The sequence below is a fragment of the Haliaeetus albicilla genome, chromosome 17, assembly GCF_947461875.1.
Source record: "Haliaeetus albicilla chromosome 17, bHalAlb1.1, whole genome shotgun sequence".
Lineage (NCBI taxonomy): Eukaryota > Metazoa > Chordata > Aves > Accipitriformes > Accipitridae > Haliaeetus > Haliaeetus albicilla.
The window spans coordinates 4,680,735-4,703,734 of NC_091499.1; the positions used below are offsets into that span (position 1 = coordinate 4,680,735).

General features: G+C 36.5%; 1 protein-coding gene across 5 annotated transcripts in view; it reads left to right on the forward strand.

Annotated features, from left to right (window-relative positions):
* Nucleotides 1-23,000, forward strand: part of FAM135A (family with sequence similarity 135 member A) — a 111,082-nt gene that overhangs the window by 64,703 nt on the left and 23,379 nt on the right. For 3 of the 5 annotated variants that reach the window (XM_069804600.1, XM_069804603.1, XM_069804604.1), the window contains 7 exons: nucleotides 1,096-1,187; nucleotides 3,259-3,356; nucleotides 9,016-9,167; nucleotides 11,162-11,272; nucleotides 18,446-18,559; nucleotides 19,318-21,208; nucleotides 21,414-21,498. In XM_069804600.1, the coding sequence (XP_069660701.1) occupies nucleotides 1,096-1,187; nucleotides 3,259-3,356; nucleotides 9,016-9,167; nucleotides 11,162-11,272; nucleotides 18,446-18,559; nucleotides 19,318-19,523 (773 nt within the window). In that variant the 3' untranslated portion in view covers nucleotides 19,524-21,208; nucleotides 21,414-21,498. Of the gene's footprint in view, nucleotides 1-1,095; nucleotides 1,188-3,258; nucleotides 3,357-9,015; nucleotides 9,168-11,161; nucleotides 11,273-18,445; nucleotides 18,560-19,317; nucleotides 21,209-21,413; nucleotides 21,499-23,000 lie in introns of those variants that run through there. The other 2 variants (XM_069804601.1, XM_069804602.1) reach the window with 2 other exon arrangements.

Below are 23,000 nucleotides of genomic sequence, written 5' to 3' on the forward strand. Positions count from 1 at the left end.
GAAATTTTAAATAGGTTGAATATATTCACTTGCTTTTAGTTCAAAGCATAGGTGCATGTTAAGAAATAATATCCCCTCTAGTTAAGATATTCAGAGATTTCTGCCATCAAATATTTTTGTCTTTTTTTTGAGAAACTTCTTAAATTAACAATGTCAGGAAATACAAGAAGGCAGTAGGATAGAATATTGGACTGGACCAACACTGCACAGCCTTCTTGTTCATTTTTCAGATTTCTAAGTTAAAAAAAAAAATTAAAATGACAGAATAGCTTTCCTTTCTTCCTCTGAGCAGAAAGCAGCCTTTGTTAAATGCTTTTAAAACAACTCAGAAGTATTCCTTCTTACTAGCATAGATGTTCAAGTGCTATTGCGTGCCTAGAATAGACAAAAAAGTTGGCCAAAAAACCTGTTGTTTAAAAAAAGTCTTTGAAGCCTTAGAAAAATCCATATAGTTAGAATTTTCTTATGAAATGGCAAGTTCATACAAGTTCTTTCCTATTAATAACAGATTTAAACAAAAACCTTGTTCTCTAATTAAGGCAGAAAGGGTACTCTTTCTTCAAAAGCATACATGATCATTAATGTAGAGAAATCTTCAGGATGCTAGTTAAACTAGCATTTGTAGCCTTGGGTACCACTCTAAATGTATCTTTATCTGCTAACAGTCCACTCTGCCTTTTTATTCTATGAAAATATTTACGACTTGCCCTTATTCCTTGCTTCTTCACTGAATTCTTTAAGCTAGCTCTGAGTTCTTTAATTGACTTTTATCAAAAGTAATTAGGTTTTCAGAATGTAATACTCACAGTGTTACGTATCTGTTGGCTGCTAAGACAAAATCAAACATGACTTCCTAAATCCTTGCCTTTTTAAAATGGTGTCTGCATTGAATGTCATTTTTACAGACTGTTTTGTCACTGCATTGGGCATTGCAGTTTATCGTCCCAAGTCTTACTGAATTTTAATTAGGGCTGAGAATATCGTTAGCTGTGTTTAAATATAAAGTTGTGCCATAGGTTCATTTCAGTATTCTAAGTGCTTTTATTGCAAGTTAACTTTGCAGTATCTAATCTCTTGATTGTTTTTCCTTTTAAGGTAACAGCGCAGATCTAAGATTAGTGAAGACTTACATTGAGCTAGGGCTGCCTGGAGGGCGAATAGATTTTCTTATGTCCGAAAGGAATCAGGTATTTGCCAACAAAAAAAGAATTTTTGTAAAGCAATAAACAGTGTACAACTTCAGACATGTTTGCTTAATGGCACTATCGTGTTGCAGTTTACCACATTTGGTATATTTTCATTGTATTCTCACGGAATCCATTATTTGACCTGTGGCTTGCGTTAAAGTAATTACACAACTTGGTATGATATTGAAGGTAGATACCTAAAGAGTAATGTTTGCTGCTACCATTTTGTTGCGTGTACTGATATCTCCTAAGTTCTCAGCATAATCAGTTAGGATTGTAGGTAAAATACCCTCGACATTAATGGTAAAAATGGTGATAGTGGAAACTGGTGTGGCAAGCAGGGAGATGTGTTATTTCACAGGATCTGAGAAATACAAAATACCTGTCTCTTGTTCTTTTGTCAGTGTACTGTGAGGTCCACATCATGGCACTGAACCAATATCAAATTACCTCTGTTAAACTTTTGTGAATTTTATTATTTTCAGATGAAGTAAACTTGGCACAGCACAGAAGACCAATTTTTACTTTTTTTGTGTGTGTTACATATTGTATTAGGCATACTTCAGGGATGGATTAGAACAAAGAGACTCTTCAATGGCTCAAACGAAAGGTTCGTTTAGTGCAGTAGTGTTTTTCTGGCGATAGCTGCTGGGATGCTTTGTGAAGCAGGCTGGACAGGCACCATGCCATGCTTCCTCTTCTCTAGCCCTATAGGTTTTGGCAGTCAGCATTTCTGAAACTTTCTGATTTGGGAATTCCATTGAGACCACTGAGCCTAATAGCTACTGACGGACTTTTCTCCTTAATGTTTGCTGATTCTTTTTGAATGTTTTTACTTCCAGTTCCCACAGCATACAGTTGAGATTAATTCTATGGTTCATGCACATTACTAATTCGTTGCAAACAAGGAAGTTTAAACAAATCCCCCTACAGTGTGTTTTGGGAAAAAAAAGGTCAATAATCATTCCCCATTTTCTGCTTCAGTTAATCAACTATTTTATAAACAAGTATAATTTCTCCCTCAGGAGGCAACTGAAGAGACTTAGTCCATTCAGTATTTCTCAGGATCACATGTGAAACAGTTTCTGGTCATCCATGATACTCTTCCCTGCCCACTTTCAAACTTCTTGTCATTTAAAATAGGATGATCAGAACTAGACAGAGCATTTAAGATGCTTGTGCACTATGGACTTACAAAATGCAATGGTGATATTTTCTGTTCTCTCCTTGCTTTCCTAATGTAGCTGATTATATAGAGTGCAGATGTATAGATTATTGTTCGCATATACGTTTAGGGCTTTTTTCCCTTCTGTAACACTGTTTTGCATTTCTTGCCGTTTTATCACCCTGGCGTGCAGTACTATAAGATTCTTCTGAAATTCTGGTCGGTTCTAGATTTGACTATCCTGGATATTTGGTTTTGTCTACGAACTCTGACATCTCATCTCCTTCTTCCCTTTCCCAGATCATTTATCAATATGTTGAACCCTACAGATTCTAGCACAGATCCTTTGGAACTTGTGTTGAAAAGTTTTAGGCAGCCTTTCTCTACCTCTTTTTTAATTTCTTACTGCTAATCATTGTAGAGAATCGGCTATGAACTGATCCTCTATGAATAAGGCTTTAAGGATTTGTTTTGTTTTGTTTTGAATAAACAGTATTAATGTAGACTCTTTCTGCTGTTGCAGTAAATGTCTCGTTTCTATTTCAAGGGCAGTGTGATTTAGTTCTGAATATGCAGTTTGGTCTTCTGTTTCACTAGAGATAAGATTATGTGTAGGGGAAGGCTTAGAAATAAGGCTGGCTGTGTAATGTTAAGATTTGTTTTGGTGTATTAGAAGCAAGTAGTGTTACAGTAAAATGTGTATCACTTTATTCCATGTTACAAGAAAAAAAACTTGAAATAATTATAATAACTAGCTGTAGTGTTTGTATTCAAAGTTAATATGGATGCTTTTGTTTGTGTGCTGTTGATCAAAACACTGGGGAATAAGAATTCAGACTGAATGCAGAATGTATATTGCTGCATTAGAAAATACAGTTATTATTTTTTATTTCTTTTATTTTACAGAATGATACCTTTGCTGATTTTGATTCCATGACAGATCGCCTTTTAGATGAAATTATACAGTATATACAAATTTATAATCTAACCCTTTCAAAAATCAGGTAATATCTGTTCTATACTATTTATAGACATAAACTTAAAACTAGAGCCCTGTGTTGTTCTGAACTGTGATGCTCAGGAGCAGGCCAAAAGAGAGATGGGAAAGAGAAATTCAGGGAGGGGGAGGAGTAGGGGAAAGGAGGACAAAGGAGAGAGAGGGAATTCCTGGCTGAAAGAAGACTGAACAGTGTTGTAAGCTCACCTAGTCCTGTTGGTGGGTTTATGGCAGAGTTAAGCATTACATTTAAGGAACTGCTGTCCTGTGCTTCCTCAGATCCTGCATGGTAGGGTTCTGCAGAAAAACAAATATTTTGAGAAAGTCAAAGGAAACTCCAATAGCGCTATGTCAAGATAAAGTTAGCTTTCTTCTGATTTAATACTCTCTTCACCAAGTATGACATAGCAGACTGTCTAGCTTGTCATTCCTACAGGGAAATTCCATCTTATCTGTGACGTTGAAAGGCAGCTGCATGAAAAAAATATTTCATCATTTTGACATTTTCTGATTGTTTCATCTGCTAAAAAGCATGTTTTACATCTTAATAGAAGGCTCACCCCAGTCTACGCATTCCTGTTTCCTTTTTCAGTTACTTCCAGGGAATACCTGTTCCATTTATTTTCTCAAAGTAGAGTACACCGTTAAGGCAGACTACCTTACTAACTCAGCTGTGTTGCTGGAGTTAGCTCATCGATAGATGAAAGGAGCAAATTCAAGCCTGACTTCATCCATTTGTTTAGGGATCCTCAAATTATGCATCTGGAAGGTTTCTTTGACTTGCTAGTCACATGCATTTCCTACAGGTTTCTGCATACTCATGTGTTTGGTAGGCCTTACTCAGCTAGAGAAAACAACTAACATGTTTAAACATAATCTCACTTTTTAAACAAATGTTTCTATTTTGAGCTAGGCAAGATTTGACATGGTTAATTTTGTCTAAATCAATGATTTTTTTTTAAAAAAAAAAAAAAAGGGGGCACTGTGTGATCGTATTTGTGTTACGCAGACTGCATGTTAGCACTGTAACCCACCAGCACACACTGATGTCTTCTCTCCCATGCTGTGGTCTGAAGGCTGTAAAGAGCAAACCCACCCAGTTATCTTCTCGATATTCTGAGAATTGAATTCTGGTTTGCTTTTGGTTTGCTTCTCTCATAAGACTTTTAATTTGTAAATATTTTTTCAATTTTATTTATTACTTGTCACTTGAAAGAAAAAAGAAATTACCCATTTTTATTTTAGTTTCCTTTTCAAGTTGTATACTTGTCTTTGGCCCTGCCAAAGCAGAAGTTTCCATCTCTGAACTTCAGCTTTTCTTATGAGAAAATGAAACCTATCAGCAAATCCTGCAGCTGTTTCCTGGTAGCTGCACGAGAGAGCTTTCAGAAAGAGATGTGCTTATATGCAAGTTCTTGAAGGGATGATCCAGAAAGCCCAGGAAAGTGCTATTGAGAAATCCTCTCTGTTCAAGCAGCTGATGCATTCCTACCTCATTTTGGCTGTCCCACTGTAAAGAAAGCGGACTTTGTGCTAGTTAGCTGTGCTCTCCTGAATGATGCTAGTTTCTCCTCATAAAATCTCCCTGTCTGCTAAAAAAAATATTCTCTGTACAAGTGCTGTACAAGTGAGTCAAATTAGAAATCAGTTGCCAGACCTATAATGATTTTATATGGCAAAAAAGCCGACAGCATTGTGTGTTGGAAATACCTGTTCGTTCCCTCTTTTACACTCAAAGTCTTGTTACAGGCAAAAGGGAACACACTTCATATGCAGGCCTAAGAATTTATTGTTAGCCCAATTAGTGTTTTAATAATCTCATTAAAAATGCAGCAAAGAATTACTATTAGGCTAGTTACAATACTACTAAAATGCATAGTCCAAATTAATGCAGAAAAGTCCCATTATTAATATGTCTAAAGTTGTTATACAGAAACTTTCTAGTATCTTTTCTCAGGTGGTAGGCTCCCCTTCCAGCAGCTATCTAGGTCCTAAGATTGGTGGTTTCTGTCTTCCTTAAGCAGTGGGACATCAGCATCCTGGGGCTTCAGTGTAAGGAGAATGATGTTCACGGTGGGGGTTTCTGCCTCCTTCGCGTTGGGTCTACCTGGATTTATTTTCATACTTTCATATTTTCAGTCTGCCCACGTGCTCTTTCTTTTGTTTCCCATTTACTCTGTTATCCCTAATACTGGCTTTCTTTCCTGAGTTGTGCTTCTGCAGTGACCATTAAAAGACTGTTGGGGACCTCTGGCATATGACGCCCGTGTCTGCGCTCTTCCACACCATGCTTTATTCTAGCAATACACAATTCAAGCCACACAGAATAACTACTTGTTATTAATAGAAGCTATAGTGAAACTAAAGCAACTTTAGGCCTGATGTGTTACTTCACTGTCAGATGATTGTTGTCACAGCTAAAACAAAAGAAAATCGGCTCAGGCCAAGACAAGTCAAGAGAAGTTCTGAGATTCCGCGCTGTCAGGTCAATGCACAGCCTCGTGCCTTCAAGTAATGGCAAAATCCTACTTATTGTGCTACATTCTTGTACAGAGGTAAGAAAAGGCACTCCCTGTACCATCAGAACCCAGAGCCATACTATAGCGTCAACTTCAGTGAACCAACATTTTTGGTACTGCCAAAGCTAATACCAGTTATTGCACCAGTACGCTACCCAATGTGCGTTAATCTCCTCTGAACAAAATCTTTGTGCTCACTACAAGTGTGTACCAAGCATGAACTGGAAGCTTGATTCAAACCAACAGCAATTTGTCTATAAAACAACTGTTTGGTAAAGAATCACAGAATACTTTAGGTTGAGAGGACCACTGGAGGTCATCTGGACCAGTTACCCACTCATACCAGTGCCAGCTTCAAAGTTAGTGCAACCTTGAAGCAAGTCAAATTGCTCAGTCATACTTGTTCAAGTTTCGAGTATCTGTGGGATTGGAAGCCTTTCCAGGTCATCACATAGCTAGGAAATAAACCACATGCTCTTACAGTGTAGTTTCGGAAATCATTTTCCTCATGTCAGGTCTTACATAAATTTCTGATTACCTGTATTGGACTTTAACCTCAGTTGGATTATTCAGCTTGTCTTTCTCTTCCCTAAGTAACATTGACTCACAAAAAAAAGAGGCAATTTTTAATGCTATGCATATATTAAAACATCTGTTCATTGTTTCAGCACCTTTTTGATTATGGCTTTTGATGGATTTTTTTTTTTTTTTCCCTGTCATAAATTTTTATAGTTGGACAGGATTTTTCATTTGTAAGCACCGAATAATGAGGTTTTACTCTGCCTAATTTTCCAGTAAGGTCTGAATTGGTAGACTTGTGCCATAAAGTGCATATAAATACTACAGTATAATTCTATAATTTCAGTGTGTTGAGTTAATGACACCTTGTATTCAAAAGACGGTAGTATTGCCACCTACTGTTCAGAAATGCATTGGTTTTGCAGAGCATCCCACGGTTGCAGGTATCTGAAACAATGAGTAGGATGGGTTACATTTTTGTCTTACACTTTCTAAACCCTTTTTCAAGGGTTCTCCTTTTCCTCTCCTTTCCTTTTTGAACTGAACAAATCCTTAAACCCTTCTCTGTTAGAAAATAATATTAAAGTCTTATTACGTGTTCACCTAAACATCTGAATTTGAACACAATATATTACTATAACCTTTGTTGTTTTTGTAAGACTTTCCAAATCAAGAACAAATGTTTAATCTTTGAGGTACATTCACATAGGTAACTGTGAGCACCTTTTTTCCCTCAAATGGATCTTTCATGTTTTTGAAATTTTGGTTCAGGTGTGCCCATATTCTTGAGGATGATAGGATTGATGGAGGAGTGTTGATCGAGGGATCACTGTTTTTTTCCAGTGGTGAAATTGTCCTTTGTTGTGGTGCAACGTAAGAGTTTCTCATCCCTTTATGATGCTTAGTAGATAGTGGATGAACAGTCAGAGAACTGTCAAGAGAACATCTCTGCTAATGTTTAGATCTTCTTTAGAAAATAATCTCTTTTACTCAAGAGCAATTATGTCATGCAGATAACCTGTAGGATAAACTCATTCAATTTCTGTGGACATTTTCTTCTTCCTAAAGAATCTATGGTTTTGTTTTTCTTGTGTGGACTTTATGATGTACTCTGAGAGAATGGTTTTAAATTTTGGTATTCAAGAGAGTTCGGCAGCTCAATATTTTGTTTCGCAAATGCACTGCTGTTGTGCTGACAGCACAGAGGAGATATATCTTTCATTTCTAAATTAGTTAGGCAAACATAGCAAGCTGTGGCAAAGAATTTCTGATATTGTAGCAATTTTGCAAATGTAGTAGTAAAAGCAAATGGGAAGAATATACATACATGTTTAAACTGTGTATTTGTAAGGAACAAATAGCCTATTCTGTCACAGAAATGTATAATTATGTCAGAGTTTAGGAGTTCAGGGGTGGCCCTGCCATTCTATAACCTAATGTTTGAATTTTTTCACTTAGCTTTAAATTAAAATTTTCAGAGTCAATTCTTGCTTGGGAAGCAATTAAATAGTCAAGTAATTTTTTAGCACTGTATTTTACAGATATTACTGCTAGCTTTGTTTTAGCTATTTTTGTTGACGAATGTAGTGATACAGAGCAAACAGGAAGGATGATCTTATGGGTATAATGTTGTGGCACATATATGATCCAGCCACGATACTTCTACTATATATTTTTGGATGGTTGTCTGTTCTTTCCATGTCCTGAGATTACATTTGTAAAATAGGAAGGCACTTTTTCGTTCTAATTTTGTAAGTCTTGTCTCTACCATATCCTCTTTAAGTCAGTGCCTAGGATGGTGCGGTCCCTACCTCAGCAGGGATCTGTAAGCATAACTGTGTAATAACTAGAATTGCTTTATTTTGTAGTGTTCCTTCTAAAGAAATGCTTTATACAGACTTGTGGATACGACAGTAGGCACCTCAGATTAATTAATAATTATTCTTAGATACATGAAGCTAAAGAGTCCCATCCATCTTTCTCCTAACTCACTTAACCAGGGAACCAACTAAGTGTAATATTCTCCTGGCAGACAGATATTCTTCAATTGCCTCACTCAAGCTGATAATCACTTATTTTGGTCCAACTGCTAAGCCGATTTGAGATGTTGCTTACATTTTAAAATAATCAGATTCAGTTAAGTAATGGTTTTCCCCCTTATAGGAGTACTGTTGGAATCCTCTAGGTTGTTTCAGTAACTCTCATGCATTTATCATATTAAATGCCATCACATGCGAAAGTAGTGATTTATTCAGTCATGCACAGCTCATAAAATATTTTCTGAATACTTGGTGCTAAGGGAAATACACCCAGAAACAATCTTAGTTTTGGGTGGGGGATGCTGGTGGAAGGATAGTTTGTTTTCACTAGATTTTTCAAAAGCAACATATAAAATAATTCTAGAGGAGCTCAGAACATGTTTGTTATGAGTTTGTGCAGCTTGGGAGATTTGGATAAGCTATTTTTTCTGTGTTACCTAAAATACAGACTTCTGAATGGAAACTTTTAATTAATTTTTTCCCTATGCTCTTTCAGCATTTTATGACACCAGTTTTTATTTTTCTCTGTTTAAAAGACAAACAGATTGCCATCAAATTCTATGTTATACTGTTTTTTCTTTTTAAACAGCTTTATTGGACACTCACTGGGTAATTTAATAATCCGTTCAGTGCTTACGAGACCTCGATTTAAATATTACCTCAACAAACTTCATACCTTCCTGTCTCTGTCTGGACCACATCTTGGTACCCTCTACAACAGCAGTGCTCTTGTTAATACAGGTAAAATATTATTTTCAGTAGTATAAGTTTAGGGGAGATTTTTGTCTTTGAAATGCACTTAGCAGTTTCATGTGGGGTGCACATTTCTCCATTATTTTGTTTATGAGAAAGTGCACCTTTCACTGTCACAAGAAGAGAGAATGGTTATAAAAATAAAGTGTCAATAGAAGGATGTGCAAGAGGTGATTCACATAAGTATTTCCCAGTATGTTTGATTCAGGTTTTCTATTACACCATAAATAAACTCCAGTTTTACTGTGTTGAGCTCAATTTATTATAAACTGAATTTTAATCTAGTTAATCTGCAAAACAAGTAGGTAAGATGCATTAAAAGAATTCTGAACTACTAGTGGTGTCTTTTCTCTCTCAAAAATGTCTTACAGCCTGCAGTGCGTTTCTGCGGATGTGTTTGTACCTTATGAATGTCTGTTTTTCTGAAGATTAAATGTAGTTCTAGGAGAACTTGTAGAAACTGCTGACTTTTGAAATAAATGTTAGAAAATATTTTCAGGTAGCATCAAATGAAAACTTCTTTCTGAGATCACTACCTACCTTGGAGAGCCCAAACCCAAAATGAGTAACACTTTCACTAAATAGAAACATGTTCATTAAACTCTTTAGAAACACTCTAAAAGTCATGAATTACTTTGTTGAGTGCCAGTTTGTTTCTTGATTTTTTTATTATTTTCTTTCATGCAAAAATGAGGAGGAAAAAAATTAACTCACATGCGTTGAGCTTAAGGGAAGTGGACAGGAATTGGTGGCTAACTGGAGTTACTGTTGGAGTTTATAGAAGCAGGGGCAACATGAGAGCTGTTTGAATTTGGTTTAAATGGTACCATTTATAGCCCTCAATACGCTACCAGTGAGGTTCACTTCAGGATTAAGACATCTACAATATAATTTGCTATGGGCACCTACTGGGCATTTAACCTAGTATATCTGAGGACAGTTTCTTTCAAGTATTTTAATCTGTAACTGATTCTCACCCAAATCACCCAAAAGCATTAGTATTACTTTGCTTTTAGAAATTGCAGTTTCCCAGGATACAAAGAGGCAGGGCTGTTTGCTTATTTATATAATCACCAGCAAATGACGTTCAGTTAACTAAGGTTAAAGTTATCAAAGTATAATCCAGAATATATTAACTGAAAAAATAAGGATTTCTGGAATATTTAATCTCTTTTATAGTTGAAGACTGTACAAAATGCCCTTTTCATATAATAGTCTTCCTCTACATTTCACTCTCTAAGATTTTGGAAAATACTGCAATAATAATAAGTAATGGGTATTGAAGTCTAAATGACCATAGTGTATGTGTACATTATTAACTGCCAATAAATTGCTATTTAAAAGATAACTATTTCTCTGAAAGTTGAATCAACACATAAAGACATTCTTGAGGCTATGAGGGCTTGGTTGCCTGCTCTTTTGCTTGACGAGGGAGGTAAGATTTCCTGAAAAGCCAGTTAGCCAGCTAGCTCATTGACTAATAAAGAGGGTTCAGCATCAAAGAAAATGTTATACTATGGTATTCCTCTGAGAAAATTCTGCTTCCTTTTTTCAAGTTATATTTAATTAATTTGATGGTTTTATAAAGTTACTTTTAGAAATCTGAGAAGTAATGCTCGTTGTTTAGTGCTACATATTTGAACATCAAAATGTTTTAATATTCTGGAAAGTATTGAAATAGAGCTTGTATATTGCCTCATAGCTAACATATTCACGTGTTCTCACTTTTTGCAAGTATAGTTATTTTTTGTAGGCAGGTGTGTACATAAGTGGAAATAACAGCCTTCATGCTTTATTATATATATAGACAGGAAATAATAATCAGCAAAAATTTAAATTTTTTCTGGACATGACAATGCTGACATAAAAAATAAAATTAACATCTGAGAGGCTGAATTTATGGACTTTACATATTTTACTTATGTTAATTAGTTTTCATATGTTATTGTGGATCTACACTCATGTTGTACCTAACAATGCAGGACTGTGGTTTATGCAGAAATGGAAGAAGTCTGGTTCTTTATTGCAATTGACATGTCGAGACCATTCGGATCCACGACAAACATTCTTATACAAACTTAGTAAAAAAGCAGGTAAGCTTTGTTAATACTTACTGACTTTTAAAGGCCACTGTATATAAATGTGAATAGGAAACCTAAAAAAAAAATAATTGTTTCCAACAAGCTCTTGTTTAAGTTTATTTAAGAGTTACTTTGGCTTTAGTCCTGTATTCTTCAAGTAAAATAAACAGTAAACCATTTTTATTGCAGAGGTGGACCATTACTTTGAGACTTTCCTTCCTAACTAATAAGCAGAAGTTCTGAGTGCAGCCACTATACTGATACATATATGTACATATATCAGCCTCCTCTTGAGCCACTGAAGCTAGTGATTTCAGTGTGATGAGTCAAGTACATATACATTCATTTAGGATTACTTGTTTCTGTGTCTTTCTTATCTATTCTATAAATGTAAAATTCTGCTTTAAAGGTTTTGCTGACTAGTATTTTATTACCTCATTAAGATGGTCTGGGAAAACAAAAACTCATTTTGATAAAGGAAGGAGAAGTTGTACTTAGCATGATAGCTAAAAACCAGGTTGGATTACTCACATGATATCATTCATACAGTTTTCTCTGGTTTGAATATTCTTATTTCAGCTGTTGGCTGAGCGCCAGTTTTGCCAGTGGATAATGTGCCTGTTGGGGGTAGTTTCCATTAAGCGTTATAAAGTTATTGAGGATTCATCTGACAGGTATTTCTAAATGCCTGTCAGCCAGGCAATTGTGGAGCCAGAGATGCTCATGGTGTTTTGTGAAAAATCTGGGCACGTTTGTCCATCAAAATATTTGTAGGTTGTCACAGCTGAAATTTTGTTGAGAGCAAAGCAGTACAAAGATACAGGCAGGAAAAGACTGACATCAAGCTCTTGAGATGTTTGAATATAAAACTTACAGGACTTGGAAGATGCAGAAGAGAATAAGGAGCAAAAAGAAGAACCATGGATAAGATATGAATGTTGATCAAAAACTGATTTTAGAAAAAATTGAGACTTTTTTTCCCCTTCTGTTCAAAATCTACTATCACAAAGTGATTTTGTTGCTGATAAGGTAATATGTAATGCTGAACTGGTACTCAAAGGTGAACTGTGAAGTTAAAAATTACTGGAGCAGCTGGACCACCATCAACTGAAGTGCTCTCAATCTAGCTTTGCAGTCTTTTAAAAATAAGTGTTTGATCCTAAACAGAAGTTACAAGCTTCTGAGAAGTTACGCAATGGATGCTGGGTAAGACTGTGGGACCTGTGTTATGGAGATAATCAGATTAATTTATCAGTTGGCTTTAAAGAACTTGGTATTCCTTGTTTTTATGTGTATATATCTCAGCATGACTAGAGACACTGTTATTTGAGTATTGTTGCCTATTCTAGAAATATGACGTATTTTCTTATGACAGGCCCCTACGACAGGCTTTTTGAAAGACCTGGATAGCATTGTCTTAAGAGTCACGACATGCGTTTCAGTCTTTGTTCCCCATAAACTGTAGAAGGAGCCTAAAAGTCATAGCTCTCAGTTTCCTCTTTCTACCTTCTTACTGAAGAGATGGAGAAAGCTGTATCATGGGCCACAGCCTTATACGCTGTCTTGTTTCCAGGTCCTTCAACTTGAGCTTGTCAGTCACCTGAAACAACATTAACTGAAGACTCTGGACGTAGATCCCAATTTGATATAAATTGTGATTGATCATTTGCAATTAAGAACTTGGCGAGTAGACTGACTCCGAAACTTTGAACAGAACTCGTTCTCCTATAACGAATAATGATGTGTGTTAGAAGCATGGCTTACTGAGATGGGCTTCCATAAAACAAACCTCAAAATGCTGTTTTCTGTCCTGGTTGTGAATTGTTCACTCACTGGCGGGAGTGCTTCCTGCAACAAATTTTGGGCCTGCAAGTTTTTCTGCCTCAGCTTTAGTTCTGAGCTTTTTTTTAAGTCCCATTTCTCAGCTCTGGAACGTGCCCACATTAGCACTCAGGAATGCATTCAGAAGCAAGTCTCTTCATGATCCCTGTTTACTTCAGAACACAATGAATGAGCTTTAGCAGCCAACGCACGTTGCATCCACAGGATCAGACTAGAGCTAGTCCAAAGTAAACTCTCCTGAAAATGGCATTATGATGGATGAGGGATTCTTAATACCGACAGGTTTGCTTTGCAGTTCTGTTACTCTTATGCCAGAGTTCACAAATGTGAATGTACAGGCATAGTCTCTTCCAGGATGGTTTTGTACTTACATAGGTAGGCTTAGATTCATATCTCTTAGTACTTCCACAGGTCTTGATTAGCGGAATTCTGATGTACTTGTTTCTTGCCTTACCTCCCCCTTTAAAAATGTGCATTTTCCTAATCTCTGAAAGGAGGAAAAGGCGTTCATTTTGGTTTTTGTTTATGTCTGTGTTAACAACAGATCAGCAGTGAATAAGCATGGTTGACATTTTGTTCTTTGAGATGTGTGTTATGTACAGGATGTCAGCTTAGCTTGCTTGGTGCTGTTTGGCTTTGTGGAGGGAAAAAGCATTTCAGCTCTTGACGTGAGGGGGTGCCTGTTTATAACTCATGATGAGGATGAGACTAGAATTGAAATAGCATCCCTATTGGTAGCATGGCATGGAGACTAACCTAATCAGTTCTGCTAAGAGCAAGGACTTCCCAGCCCTTGGTAGCTCTGTTCCAACAATGTTAGAAGAATCTGGTAGGTTCTATAGCATCTGGAGCCAAGTTCTTTAAAGTAAAATCTTCAAGGTGCAGTTTGAGCTGACATGGAAGTCTTGAGTTGATGTAAATCTAGCTCCCTAATCGGTCGTCTTGTGGGACTGCAGCTGAAAGTCTGAGCTTCCTTGCATCTGTATTGTAGCATCTTAATGTGAGACCTCAGCTGACTCAGGATCTCAGTGTTTGAATTTTGGCTCTGTATGTGATGTGTTAACTTCGCAAAGCAGTGTGGAAGACCAACTGCAGGAGGTGGCTGCCTTCCAGGGCATAATTTTTGAAGTCCTTATTTCTAGACTGCATTTATGCCAAAGCTTCCAGATCCCTATTTCCAAACAAGTATGTAAATGGACAGAATTGTAGAAGGCGTTGGGAGTATTGTACCTGGACAAAACTGAGACTTTGCCTTCAAGTGAAAGCAACCAGGTATGACTCTGAGCTACCTGATCTAATGTTAAAGTTGGCCCTGCTTTGAGCAAGTGGGTAGGATCAGATGATCTCCAAAGGTCCCTTCCAACAAAAAACACTCTATTCTAGTATTCTGTGAGTAGTATATTCCTAAGGAAAATGGCAGCTTACTAATGGAATCAGATTGTTGTACTCTTTAATAAGTGATTTTGATGTGATTATGCTCAAGAATTCTGTGGTATCCACAGTGAATACTGTCCATTGCAAATAATTGAAGCCTTGTTTTGAATTAAAGGGGTGGTATGGAATTTTGTCATCCTTTTTGTCATACAAGTCTCAGAGAGTATCAACAGCCCATTGTACCAGTGGCTCCATCTCACATTCCCTACTTGGATGTTGGCTATAGCTAGAGGACAGACTTAACCTCTGATTCTGGCGCCTAAATGTATATAAAAAAATATTCTTCTGTGATTGCAGTTAGTTATGAGTTACCAGGTCTCTACACCTGCTGTTCCAGACACATTTTTCCACTTGACATACTATTTGGAAAAATTGTTCATGAATTTATAGATACCACTAATTCAATAATGACTAATGCTGTTATTCAGAATTTGCTGATGGACATGAATGGCACAATGGTTAAATGATAGCAATTGTGCTCTCTGTGTATGCATAAATTCACTTTTACTGAGATTGAAGTTCCATTAGGTGATAAGGATCATTATAAAAATTTGGAAAGCCCATTAAAGGTTCGTTACTACAGGAAAGAACGTTCTGTTATATGGGACAAAGCTTGTTATTTCAGCAGTGATCTTTCACTTGGATTGTTCTTTTCCAAGCTATCTCAAGTCCTGTTGAAAAATTTAATCAATACTTTCTAGTTAATGACAAAATCAGTGGTTTTTGTAGGGCTCTGCAAAAATGAGTGATCTATTCAGTAGATGATGTGATGAGTTCAAATGTATTTTGTTCTGATAGAATTAGGTTTTAATATTCCAGCATTTTTGCCTAGCTACAACAATCTGGGAATGTTTGCCTGATTAGATTTTGGAGTTGGTTTCTTAATTCAGCAGCTGAAAATCTTGCTGCACAAGAAAAAATGGTTCATTAATTACTTAGACTAATTTTAAGCTTGGGATTTTTTTTTAATACTTACAGTATGCGTGACAGATCTTGTATTATGTGTGGTGTGGGAAAACAAAGATGTGGATCATAGGAATTAACTGAGCTGTGTCCTTGTTCACAATTTATTCCTGAATTTTTAATTTAATTAAAGGCAGAATTTATTTAAAGTCTAGGAACTAAGTGAAAGAACAACATGTAAAGATGACTGGTGGGCCAGTTTTCACTGCTATATGAAAGATTGTGATAAGTTGCTTCTTTGTCCACAAGTACACTTAATTTAGGCAGCACAGTTTAGCACTGCACACTTCCATGTTAGAGATCACTCTCTGCCTGTGTTGTGAGTAGTCCCGTAGCCTGTCTGGAGAGCAGAAAGGATGCTGTTGAACACCATGCAGTTCCTTCTCATTGACAAAAGGTTTGAGTTATCTCATGTTGTAGAAATCCAAGGGGTTGCTAGGCTCTGTACATTTATATACACCATTTTGACTCCTCTCTTTCCCATCCATATAGTCATATGTGGTCTATGTATATCACATGAACCATGTCAGAATAAACAACTTCAAGACATAAGACTTGGACTTTTTTCTTCAAAATAGGCACAAAGAGCCGTCCAGAGAAAAACTACCCAAGAATAGTTAAACAATAAAACTCATGCTTATTAAATACCCTGTATGCCTTCTTTGCACCAACTGAAGAGTTCCCTCAAACGCTTTTTTGTAATGAAATATTCCTGATATTTATCATGCCTAAAATGAAGGGAAGCCCAAGACGTTATTTTATAAACCGGAATATAAAGCATAAAAATGACTCACTGTGACCAAAAGGGGATGCCTAATTTATTAGACTGTCATGTCCTAAGCCTGTTTTTTGGGTTTTTGGTTTGTTTGGGTTTTTATTATATAGCATATGAGGATGAAGAGAGTCTGTTTAAATGTTGATTGATATAGACTGATGTTCCTCTAAAAATTCCCCAGGATATCTCTTCCTTCTTCAGGTTGATTAAAAGACCTAGGCAGACCACTTCCTTTGTACCTTTTACATGAATGCTAATGGATATTTCTCTAGGGGAAGTGCATATCAAAACAAACTTAATACAAGATAGACAGAGTCCCAAGGAATTTACAAAACTATTACAGATTAGCCTGCAGAGAATTCCTGTCCTTGATTTATTCCAAATGCATTCTTTTCAACTCAGTACAAAGTTTTGGAACTGGCATCTGCATCTTCATGTAATACTTGCTGCAGTCATTTTTCATCAGATGTCAAATAAAATACTCCAGTGATTTAGCTGATCTTTGGAGACAGTGTTGTTTTTCAGTGGGCACAGGCAAAAAAAAAAAAGAAAAGCCAAACAGATTTTCTATTTGAAGAGGACTGGAATCAGGATTTAGTTTGGATGCACTGTATGTTTTTATAGATTTACAGAATTTTTTTTGTTTTTCAATTTTCCTGTGAAATCTGGGAAGGTATGTTTACTTTTTCACATGCTAAAGTTGTTCAGCATTGTTTCTGTAACTGACTTGATTTGGAGATGTAGCCTTCATCACATGGAGTGTACAAAATATTGAAAACTAGGAAACAGCCTCTGAAAAAAGGAAAGATTTTTCACTTTGGGCTCCATTGATGGCTTTAGGAACAGGTATATATTAATACTTAGTATGTATTCAGTCTGAACAAAACAGGGAAACTAAATCCAGAACTTTGTCCTGGCAGTATAGCTTCTGCAAAGCAGATAGCAAATAATTTCTTTTTCCTACACAGTCGGATCTCTCTCTTCCCCCCCCCAAATGAAAGAGAAGTTTGATTTGTGGAGGTTGACACAGAAAATGTTTGCTGCAGATTCCAGAAGCACCTTTGAAGAATGACTTTGTTTGCAGTATTTCTGTAATTCTCAGAATGGACTAAGGACATTCCATAAATTAAAACCCAACAGTTACAGGATCTGACCATTATTCTCTGGAAATGAAAAGTCAGGCTAATAGCACCAGTGTGAAACTCATTAGCACCGGTGCAAAAAGTTGGATCAAATCTACCAGTGATAAGATGTAAGCACCTGACACCTAGGAGATTGCCAGAGAGCCATTCAGGCTGCTTTTCAGTATAGCTTACCTTTACATACACGTAAACTGTTCGAGCATTTTCTGGTTTTGCCTAACAGTTGCCTTTGTATTTAACTGTAGATGGCTATGATATTCAGAAGGGGCTGTTCTAAGGCAAAGGCAACCTATTTTCCTAAAAATGCTCCATTGTATTTGGCCTAAAGCAGGTGGGCACCATCAGAAATCTGCTGAAGCGTTTTCAAGAAAATGTAACAATTAAATGTCTTAAGGACTGTAACTCCATCATTACTGGGGGTTCCTACCTTTGCATCATCTTACTATTAAAAAGCTTGTCCAAGAAAGAGGAAGTCTGGGTTTAATTATAAAGGTTTAACTATATTTGGGGAGTTGTGTTGGGTGGACCTCGCACCTGTGCTTGAGCTGGCCAAACTTTACAGGGAGGTGGTGCCTAATACAGACACACTAGGTGGGCTATATTGGGTACTCGTTGGTGCTAGGCATTAATCCTGGTGCAGCTGGGCTGTTGACAGACACATCAGTGAAGACAAGGCACCATCCATCTTCAGGTTCCTTTAAGCAATGCGGAGGCTTTACTCCCTTCTGTCAGGCAGAAACCAACCACTTTATTCACAAGAGGCAAGACAAAGGTTTGAACCAAACTCTGTTTAAATGGGAAACATCACAATTGGGTCAAGCCCATATGTATTAAAATATGTACAGAGGAAAGGCTGGTACCCAACATCTCATTATTCTGTAGCACTACCTATTGTAATTGATTTTTCTGCCTTTTTGTGCAAGATCTTGTAATAGATTGGTGCCAGATTTCAGCTGTAAAATGTTTAATTGTTCTGTAGTAATTTCCAAGGGATTGGTTATAATAGATACCTTTTCTCTTTTCCTGTAGGTCTTCATTACTTCAAAAACATTGTGTTGGTAGGATCTCTGCAGGATCGTTATGTTCCTTATCACTCCGCTCGCATTGAGATGTGTAAAACAGCTTTAAAGGATAAACAATCAGGTAATAAATATCCTGCAAAATAAGCAGATCACTTGGGTTAAACTTCACAGGTCTCAGATTCATCCCATTTAATTTTGGGCGCTTAGCTGCGGCACCTCTGTGACGCCTTTAGACACTCTGGGCTTACTTTGTAGTAATTGAGAGAGAAAATCCATGTGGGAGCTGAATTGCTTTCTGGATCTGTCCTGTTCTATGACATCCAGAAGGAGATGAGACTGAATAAATTTCTAGCTTACAGACTTTGCTGAAGGTTAGCTGGGATGAACACAGACCCTGATGTGTTACTCCATGAAGAGGGAGGACAAATAGCTTTGATTTTTGAGGACATCCAGCTGCAGCATCGAGCACGTGGGCTGTATTTAGTTGAGGCTTAATACTAGCACTGAAAGAAAAGGTAGTTTTCCCATTTTCAGTGATGGTTGGTAGTTGTATTTACTGTTGAGACATCGCAGCACAACTGCATTCTAGCATTGTATATTGACAAATAAATACCTTTTATGTAGTGCCATCACATAAACCAATACTGATGAGCACAGTCTGACTATAAACGTACAAATACTAAAATGCATAGCTTAAAATTATTTTTCCAATGTTTCTGGTGAAAATAAACTTCCTATACATTCTGTCTTCACAGAACAACAGCATAACACATATCATTACCTCTCTTACTCTGAAACATATTTGTTTTGAGTTCAAGGTCAAAGAACTGTATTTGTTTCTGGTGATTCACACAGTACAACTTTTCTTTTCCTCTACAGGACCAATTTATGCTGAAATGATCCAGAATCTGCTTCTGCCAGTTCTTCAAAATAAGGAATGTAATTTGGTTCGTTATAATGTAATTAATGCATTACCCAATACAGCAGATTCTCTCATCGGGAGAGCTGCACACATTGCTGTTCTTGATTCAGAAATATTTTTAGAAAAATTCTTTCTTGTTGCTGCCCTAAGATATTTTCAGTAGAGAAAAGCATTGTAAGAGACTTGGTTATTACCTCATTAACAGAAGAATCAAATAATGTGTGGTATTAAAGTATAGCTGCAGCTGTATTTTAAGAGATATTTATACTTTTTATATGGAAGATAATTTATATCATCCACACTTAGGGCTTTTTAACATCAACTTTACTTTCTAGGTAATGTGGCTGTGCAATATTTTTTTATTTTGTTCTTTTTACTTTTCTATTACTTTTTCTTAATTTTGGGTACCTAATTATTTGGAGATTAAAGCACAGTGCGTACTTTTGGTTTGTTTATTATTGACTCTTAGACTACAGAAGTCAATGTTATGTGGCTACATTTTAAAAGAGGCTTTAGATGCCAAAATAAATTGGATTTTAAAATTCTAATAAGGTCTTACACGTTCAGTTGTCGTATTTTAGCACTGTAGGAAGTTTAACTGGAAACACAAAGAGCTGCTAAAATACTGGATATTTGGAAATTACTCTATCTGTGGGTCTCACAAAGACCGTTACCGAGTTGTCTGTTCTACAGCTTAAGAGTTTTCTACAAAATCATTATCATCATTGTTAAATATGTTATGCCTGTGGGAATATATTTTCTACTGATCTCAAAAACATGTTAGTTTACATACTCAATTTTATTACTGGAACTTTAGTTTTCAGAAGCAAATGGCAACTAAGGATTTTTGAATGTTTAATGATAGCTGCCTTCAAATAATTGGGGTTTTGCAAACTGTATTAAAATTGCTCCTTACTCTGTCAGTTCTTCAGATGAACGTGGACAGTTTTACATGGACTTCCTTGTACGTACATAAAATAAGTAAATGTTATAAATTTCTGCAATACTTTTATGAATTTAAGCAATTTTTAAATATTGTTAAAATGTTTTATTGACTATAAAGTATTGTAAATATAAATCAATCCATCTTCAAATGGGATAATATTGTAAACTTTACCTGTTTAGTGATACAGATAAAATGTTTTTGATATACAGGAATGTTAAAGGTCTATTGACTTTCTACTGGTGCTGAATAGCATTAAGTTTGGTTTCTCCTTCCTTCCCTTTTCTCTGTTTCAAACAATAATTCACTAAAGGTGGGGGGGGAAGAGTTACATGTGCATTCACTAATTGTAATGAACATTTTTTGAAAAATATAAATTTGTTGTATAATGCATGTTTATTTTTAGCATTGTGTTATTGCATCTGGTGTTAATAAAATGAACAAATGACTCTAATGGAAGCAATTAAAGAAACCGAAATGTTCTGCTAATTACGAAAATTCTGGGGAGGCTTTTTTGTATATAATTAATAATTTTGTATTATTTGAAATGAATATAGCAATAATAGTTCATAATGAAGTGATTTTGCATTTGTTGTATAATACAGTCTTTGTAATATTTTTTTTTCTTTAGAGCTTACAAGATGCTCAAATGAGCATCTACAGTTTGACAATGTACACACTTGAAAGTATTTTATCAGAGTTGTGTTAGGCAAGTCTTTATGACACAAAGATATCTTAAATACATTCCCACTATAACAATGTCTACTTTTATTAATAATTTTTTATTATGATGGTGCTACTAAGTTCTAAATATTTAAATTATGTTCTGACATCTCAACTGTCTTTTATTTAACAGTGTTACAGTAGTTGGCCAGTGGCTGAATTTTGAATATCAGTTTAGGGAGGTAGGTCTACAAAATTTTCCTTGATTCACAATGAGTAAGTTAAACTACTCTCAGTACATAAGTATTTAGATGTTTCTGTCACTATTGAAAGATGTCTGTCGTCTTGTGTCTCTCTGGAAATCTGACAGTATAAAGCATGCTTTTGTGATTAGCAAAGCAGAAATATCCTGGCAGAAATAGCCAGATGATTCTTTTTTTTTTATAGTAGATCACATCCAGTTAAGGAGGCTTGAATTTGGTTTGTGCTTTGAGGAAAACGGATGGTGCAGGAAATCATGTGATATTTGCATGTAAGTTTATCAAGGAACAGGGCGAATTAAGAGAACGTTAAATTCATTTTCTCCTCGCTAATGTGTATTACCCAGTGCAGTCCCTGTGTGGTCTGGTAGCCCTTGAAGCCCCAAAGGAATGAGCCGTAAGACAGTAGTGAGTGGCATGATGATCCCAACATGTCCTTGAAGCATATGAAGTTCCTATTTGCAGTTGCAGACTGCGTGGTACACTTGCAGTTGCTCTATGAACAACACGTGCCATCTTGGATGTTTTGGACAACTGTGCATGTGTTGCATGGCGTATTCTCCCTACTCCCACCTATTTCTGCCTTCTATTTACTAGATAGAAATATGGACTCTTACATACGTAATTCAATGTCATCTGATGCGGTGGCAGCTATGAAGTGCTCCATCTCACCCCTTTTCTGTTTGAGTCAGGGCTTCATCTTCCTGTAGTGATAGTGACCTCTCTTTCACGCAGGTATCCTACAGCTGCTTGAAAGAGAATTATGCTGCTTACAGAACAAGAGATAAAAATTAAGGTCTTAACATTCCTTTAGAAAGCTGCCAGTCTCTTGTTTCCCTGAAGGCAGTAGGCTGCTACTGTTATTTCACAAAGCTCTCAGTGATATTATTAGAGATAGTGTCTAAACTTCTGTTTGCACATAGTGTATGTAAATTAATTCCATGGTTTGTTTGAATCTTCCATCAAAATTAAACTTTCTGATCCTATAGATCTAGAAATTGCTACTGATTTGGAAAAAGAGCTTATGTTCTACTGTGGAAATCACCAGGCTTTGCAGCAGAGCCAAGAGATTTCACATTGGGGGAAAACTTACTTTGTAACTACAGAACACCCTATGTTCCAAGCCACTTATTTGCACAGCCCTGACCAGGTGTGTTGTTAGATAACCAAGCTGCTTGACATGGTCAGAGAGGAAGAGGGGGCATTTAGGCAGAAGCAGCATGGTTGCTGCCTGGGGCAGTGCTGGTTGTGGTACTCTCCACATAGCCCCCATGGCCAGCTTACGTTCGGCTCATCTGAACTGACCTCCTGCAGAGTTTACGGTAGCTCCAGGTCTTTTATTCCCTGCTTTTTAGAGCAGCAAAGCAAAGTACAGTATCGTCTGAGTCCTCCTCACAAGGTAAGCTGCAGTGTAAGAGATAAATGATCAGTAAACAGAGGGAGGAAAACAAAAAAAGAAAACATTGCATTTAGTCACAAAGTGGAAAACTCCTGTGGCGTGTGCTACATTTGTATTTACCAATGTTCGGATTTATTACCTCAGCCAAAAGATCTAGAAATACTTAAGTCAGGAGTTAAAAGTGAATTTTGTATTTTTATAGCACTACAATAAATGAAGACTAGGGAAAAAAAAAGTTTTGAAGACCTCAGCTTACTTTTAGGTGGAAGAACAGTTCCTAATTAATCTTACATTGCTATTTCATCCTTACCATTTGAGGTTGCACATAAGCACGATTTTTCATGGATTGTGGTAAGCTGTTTAGGAATAGAGCTT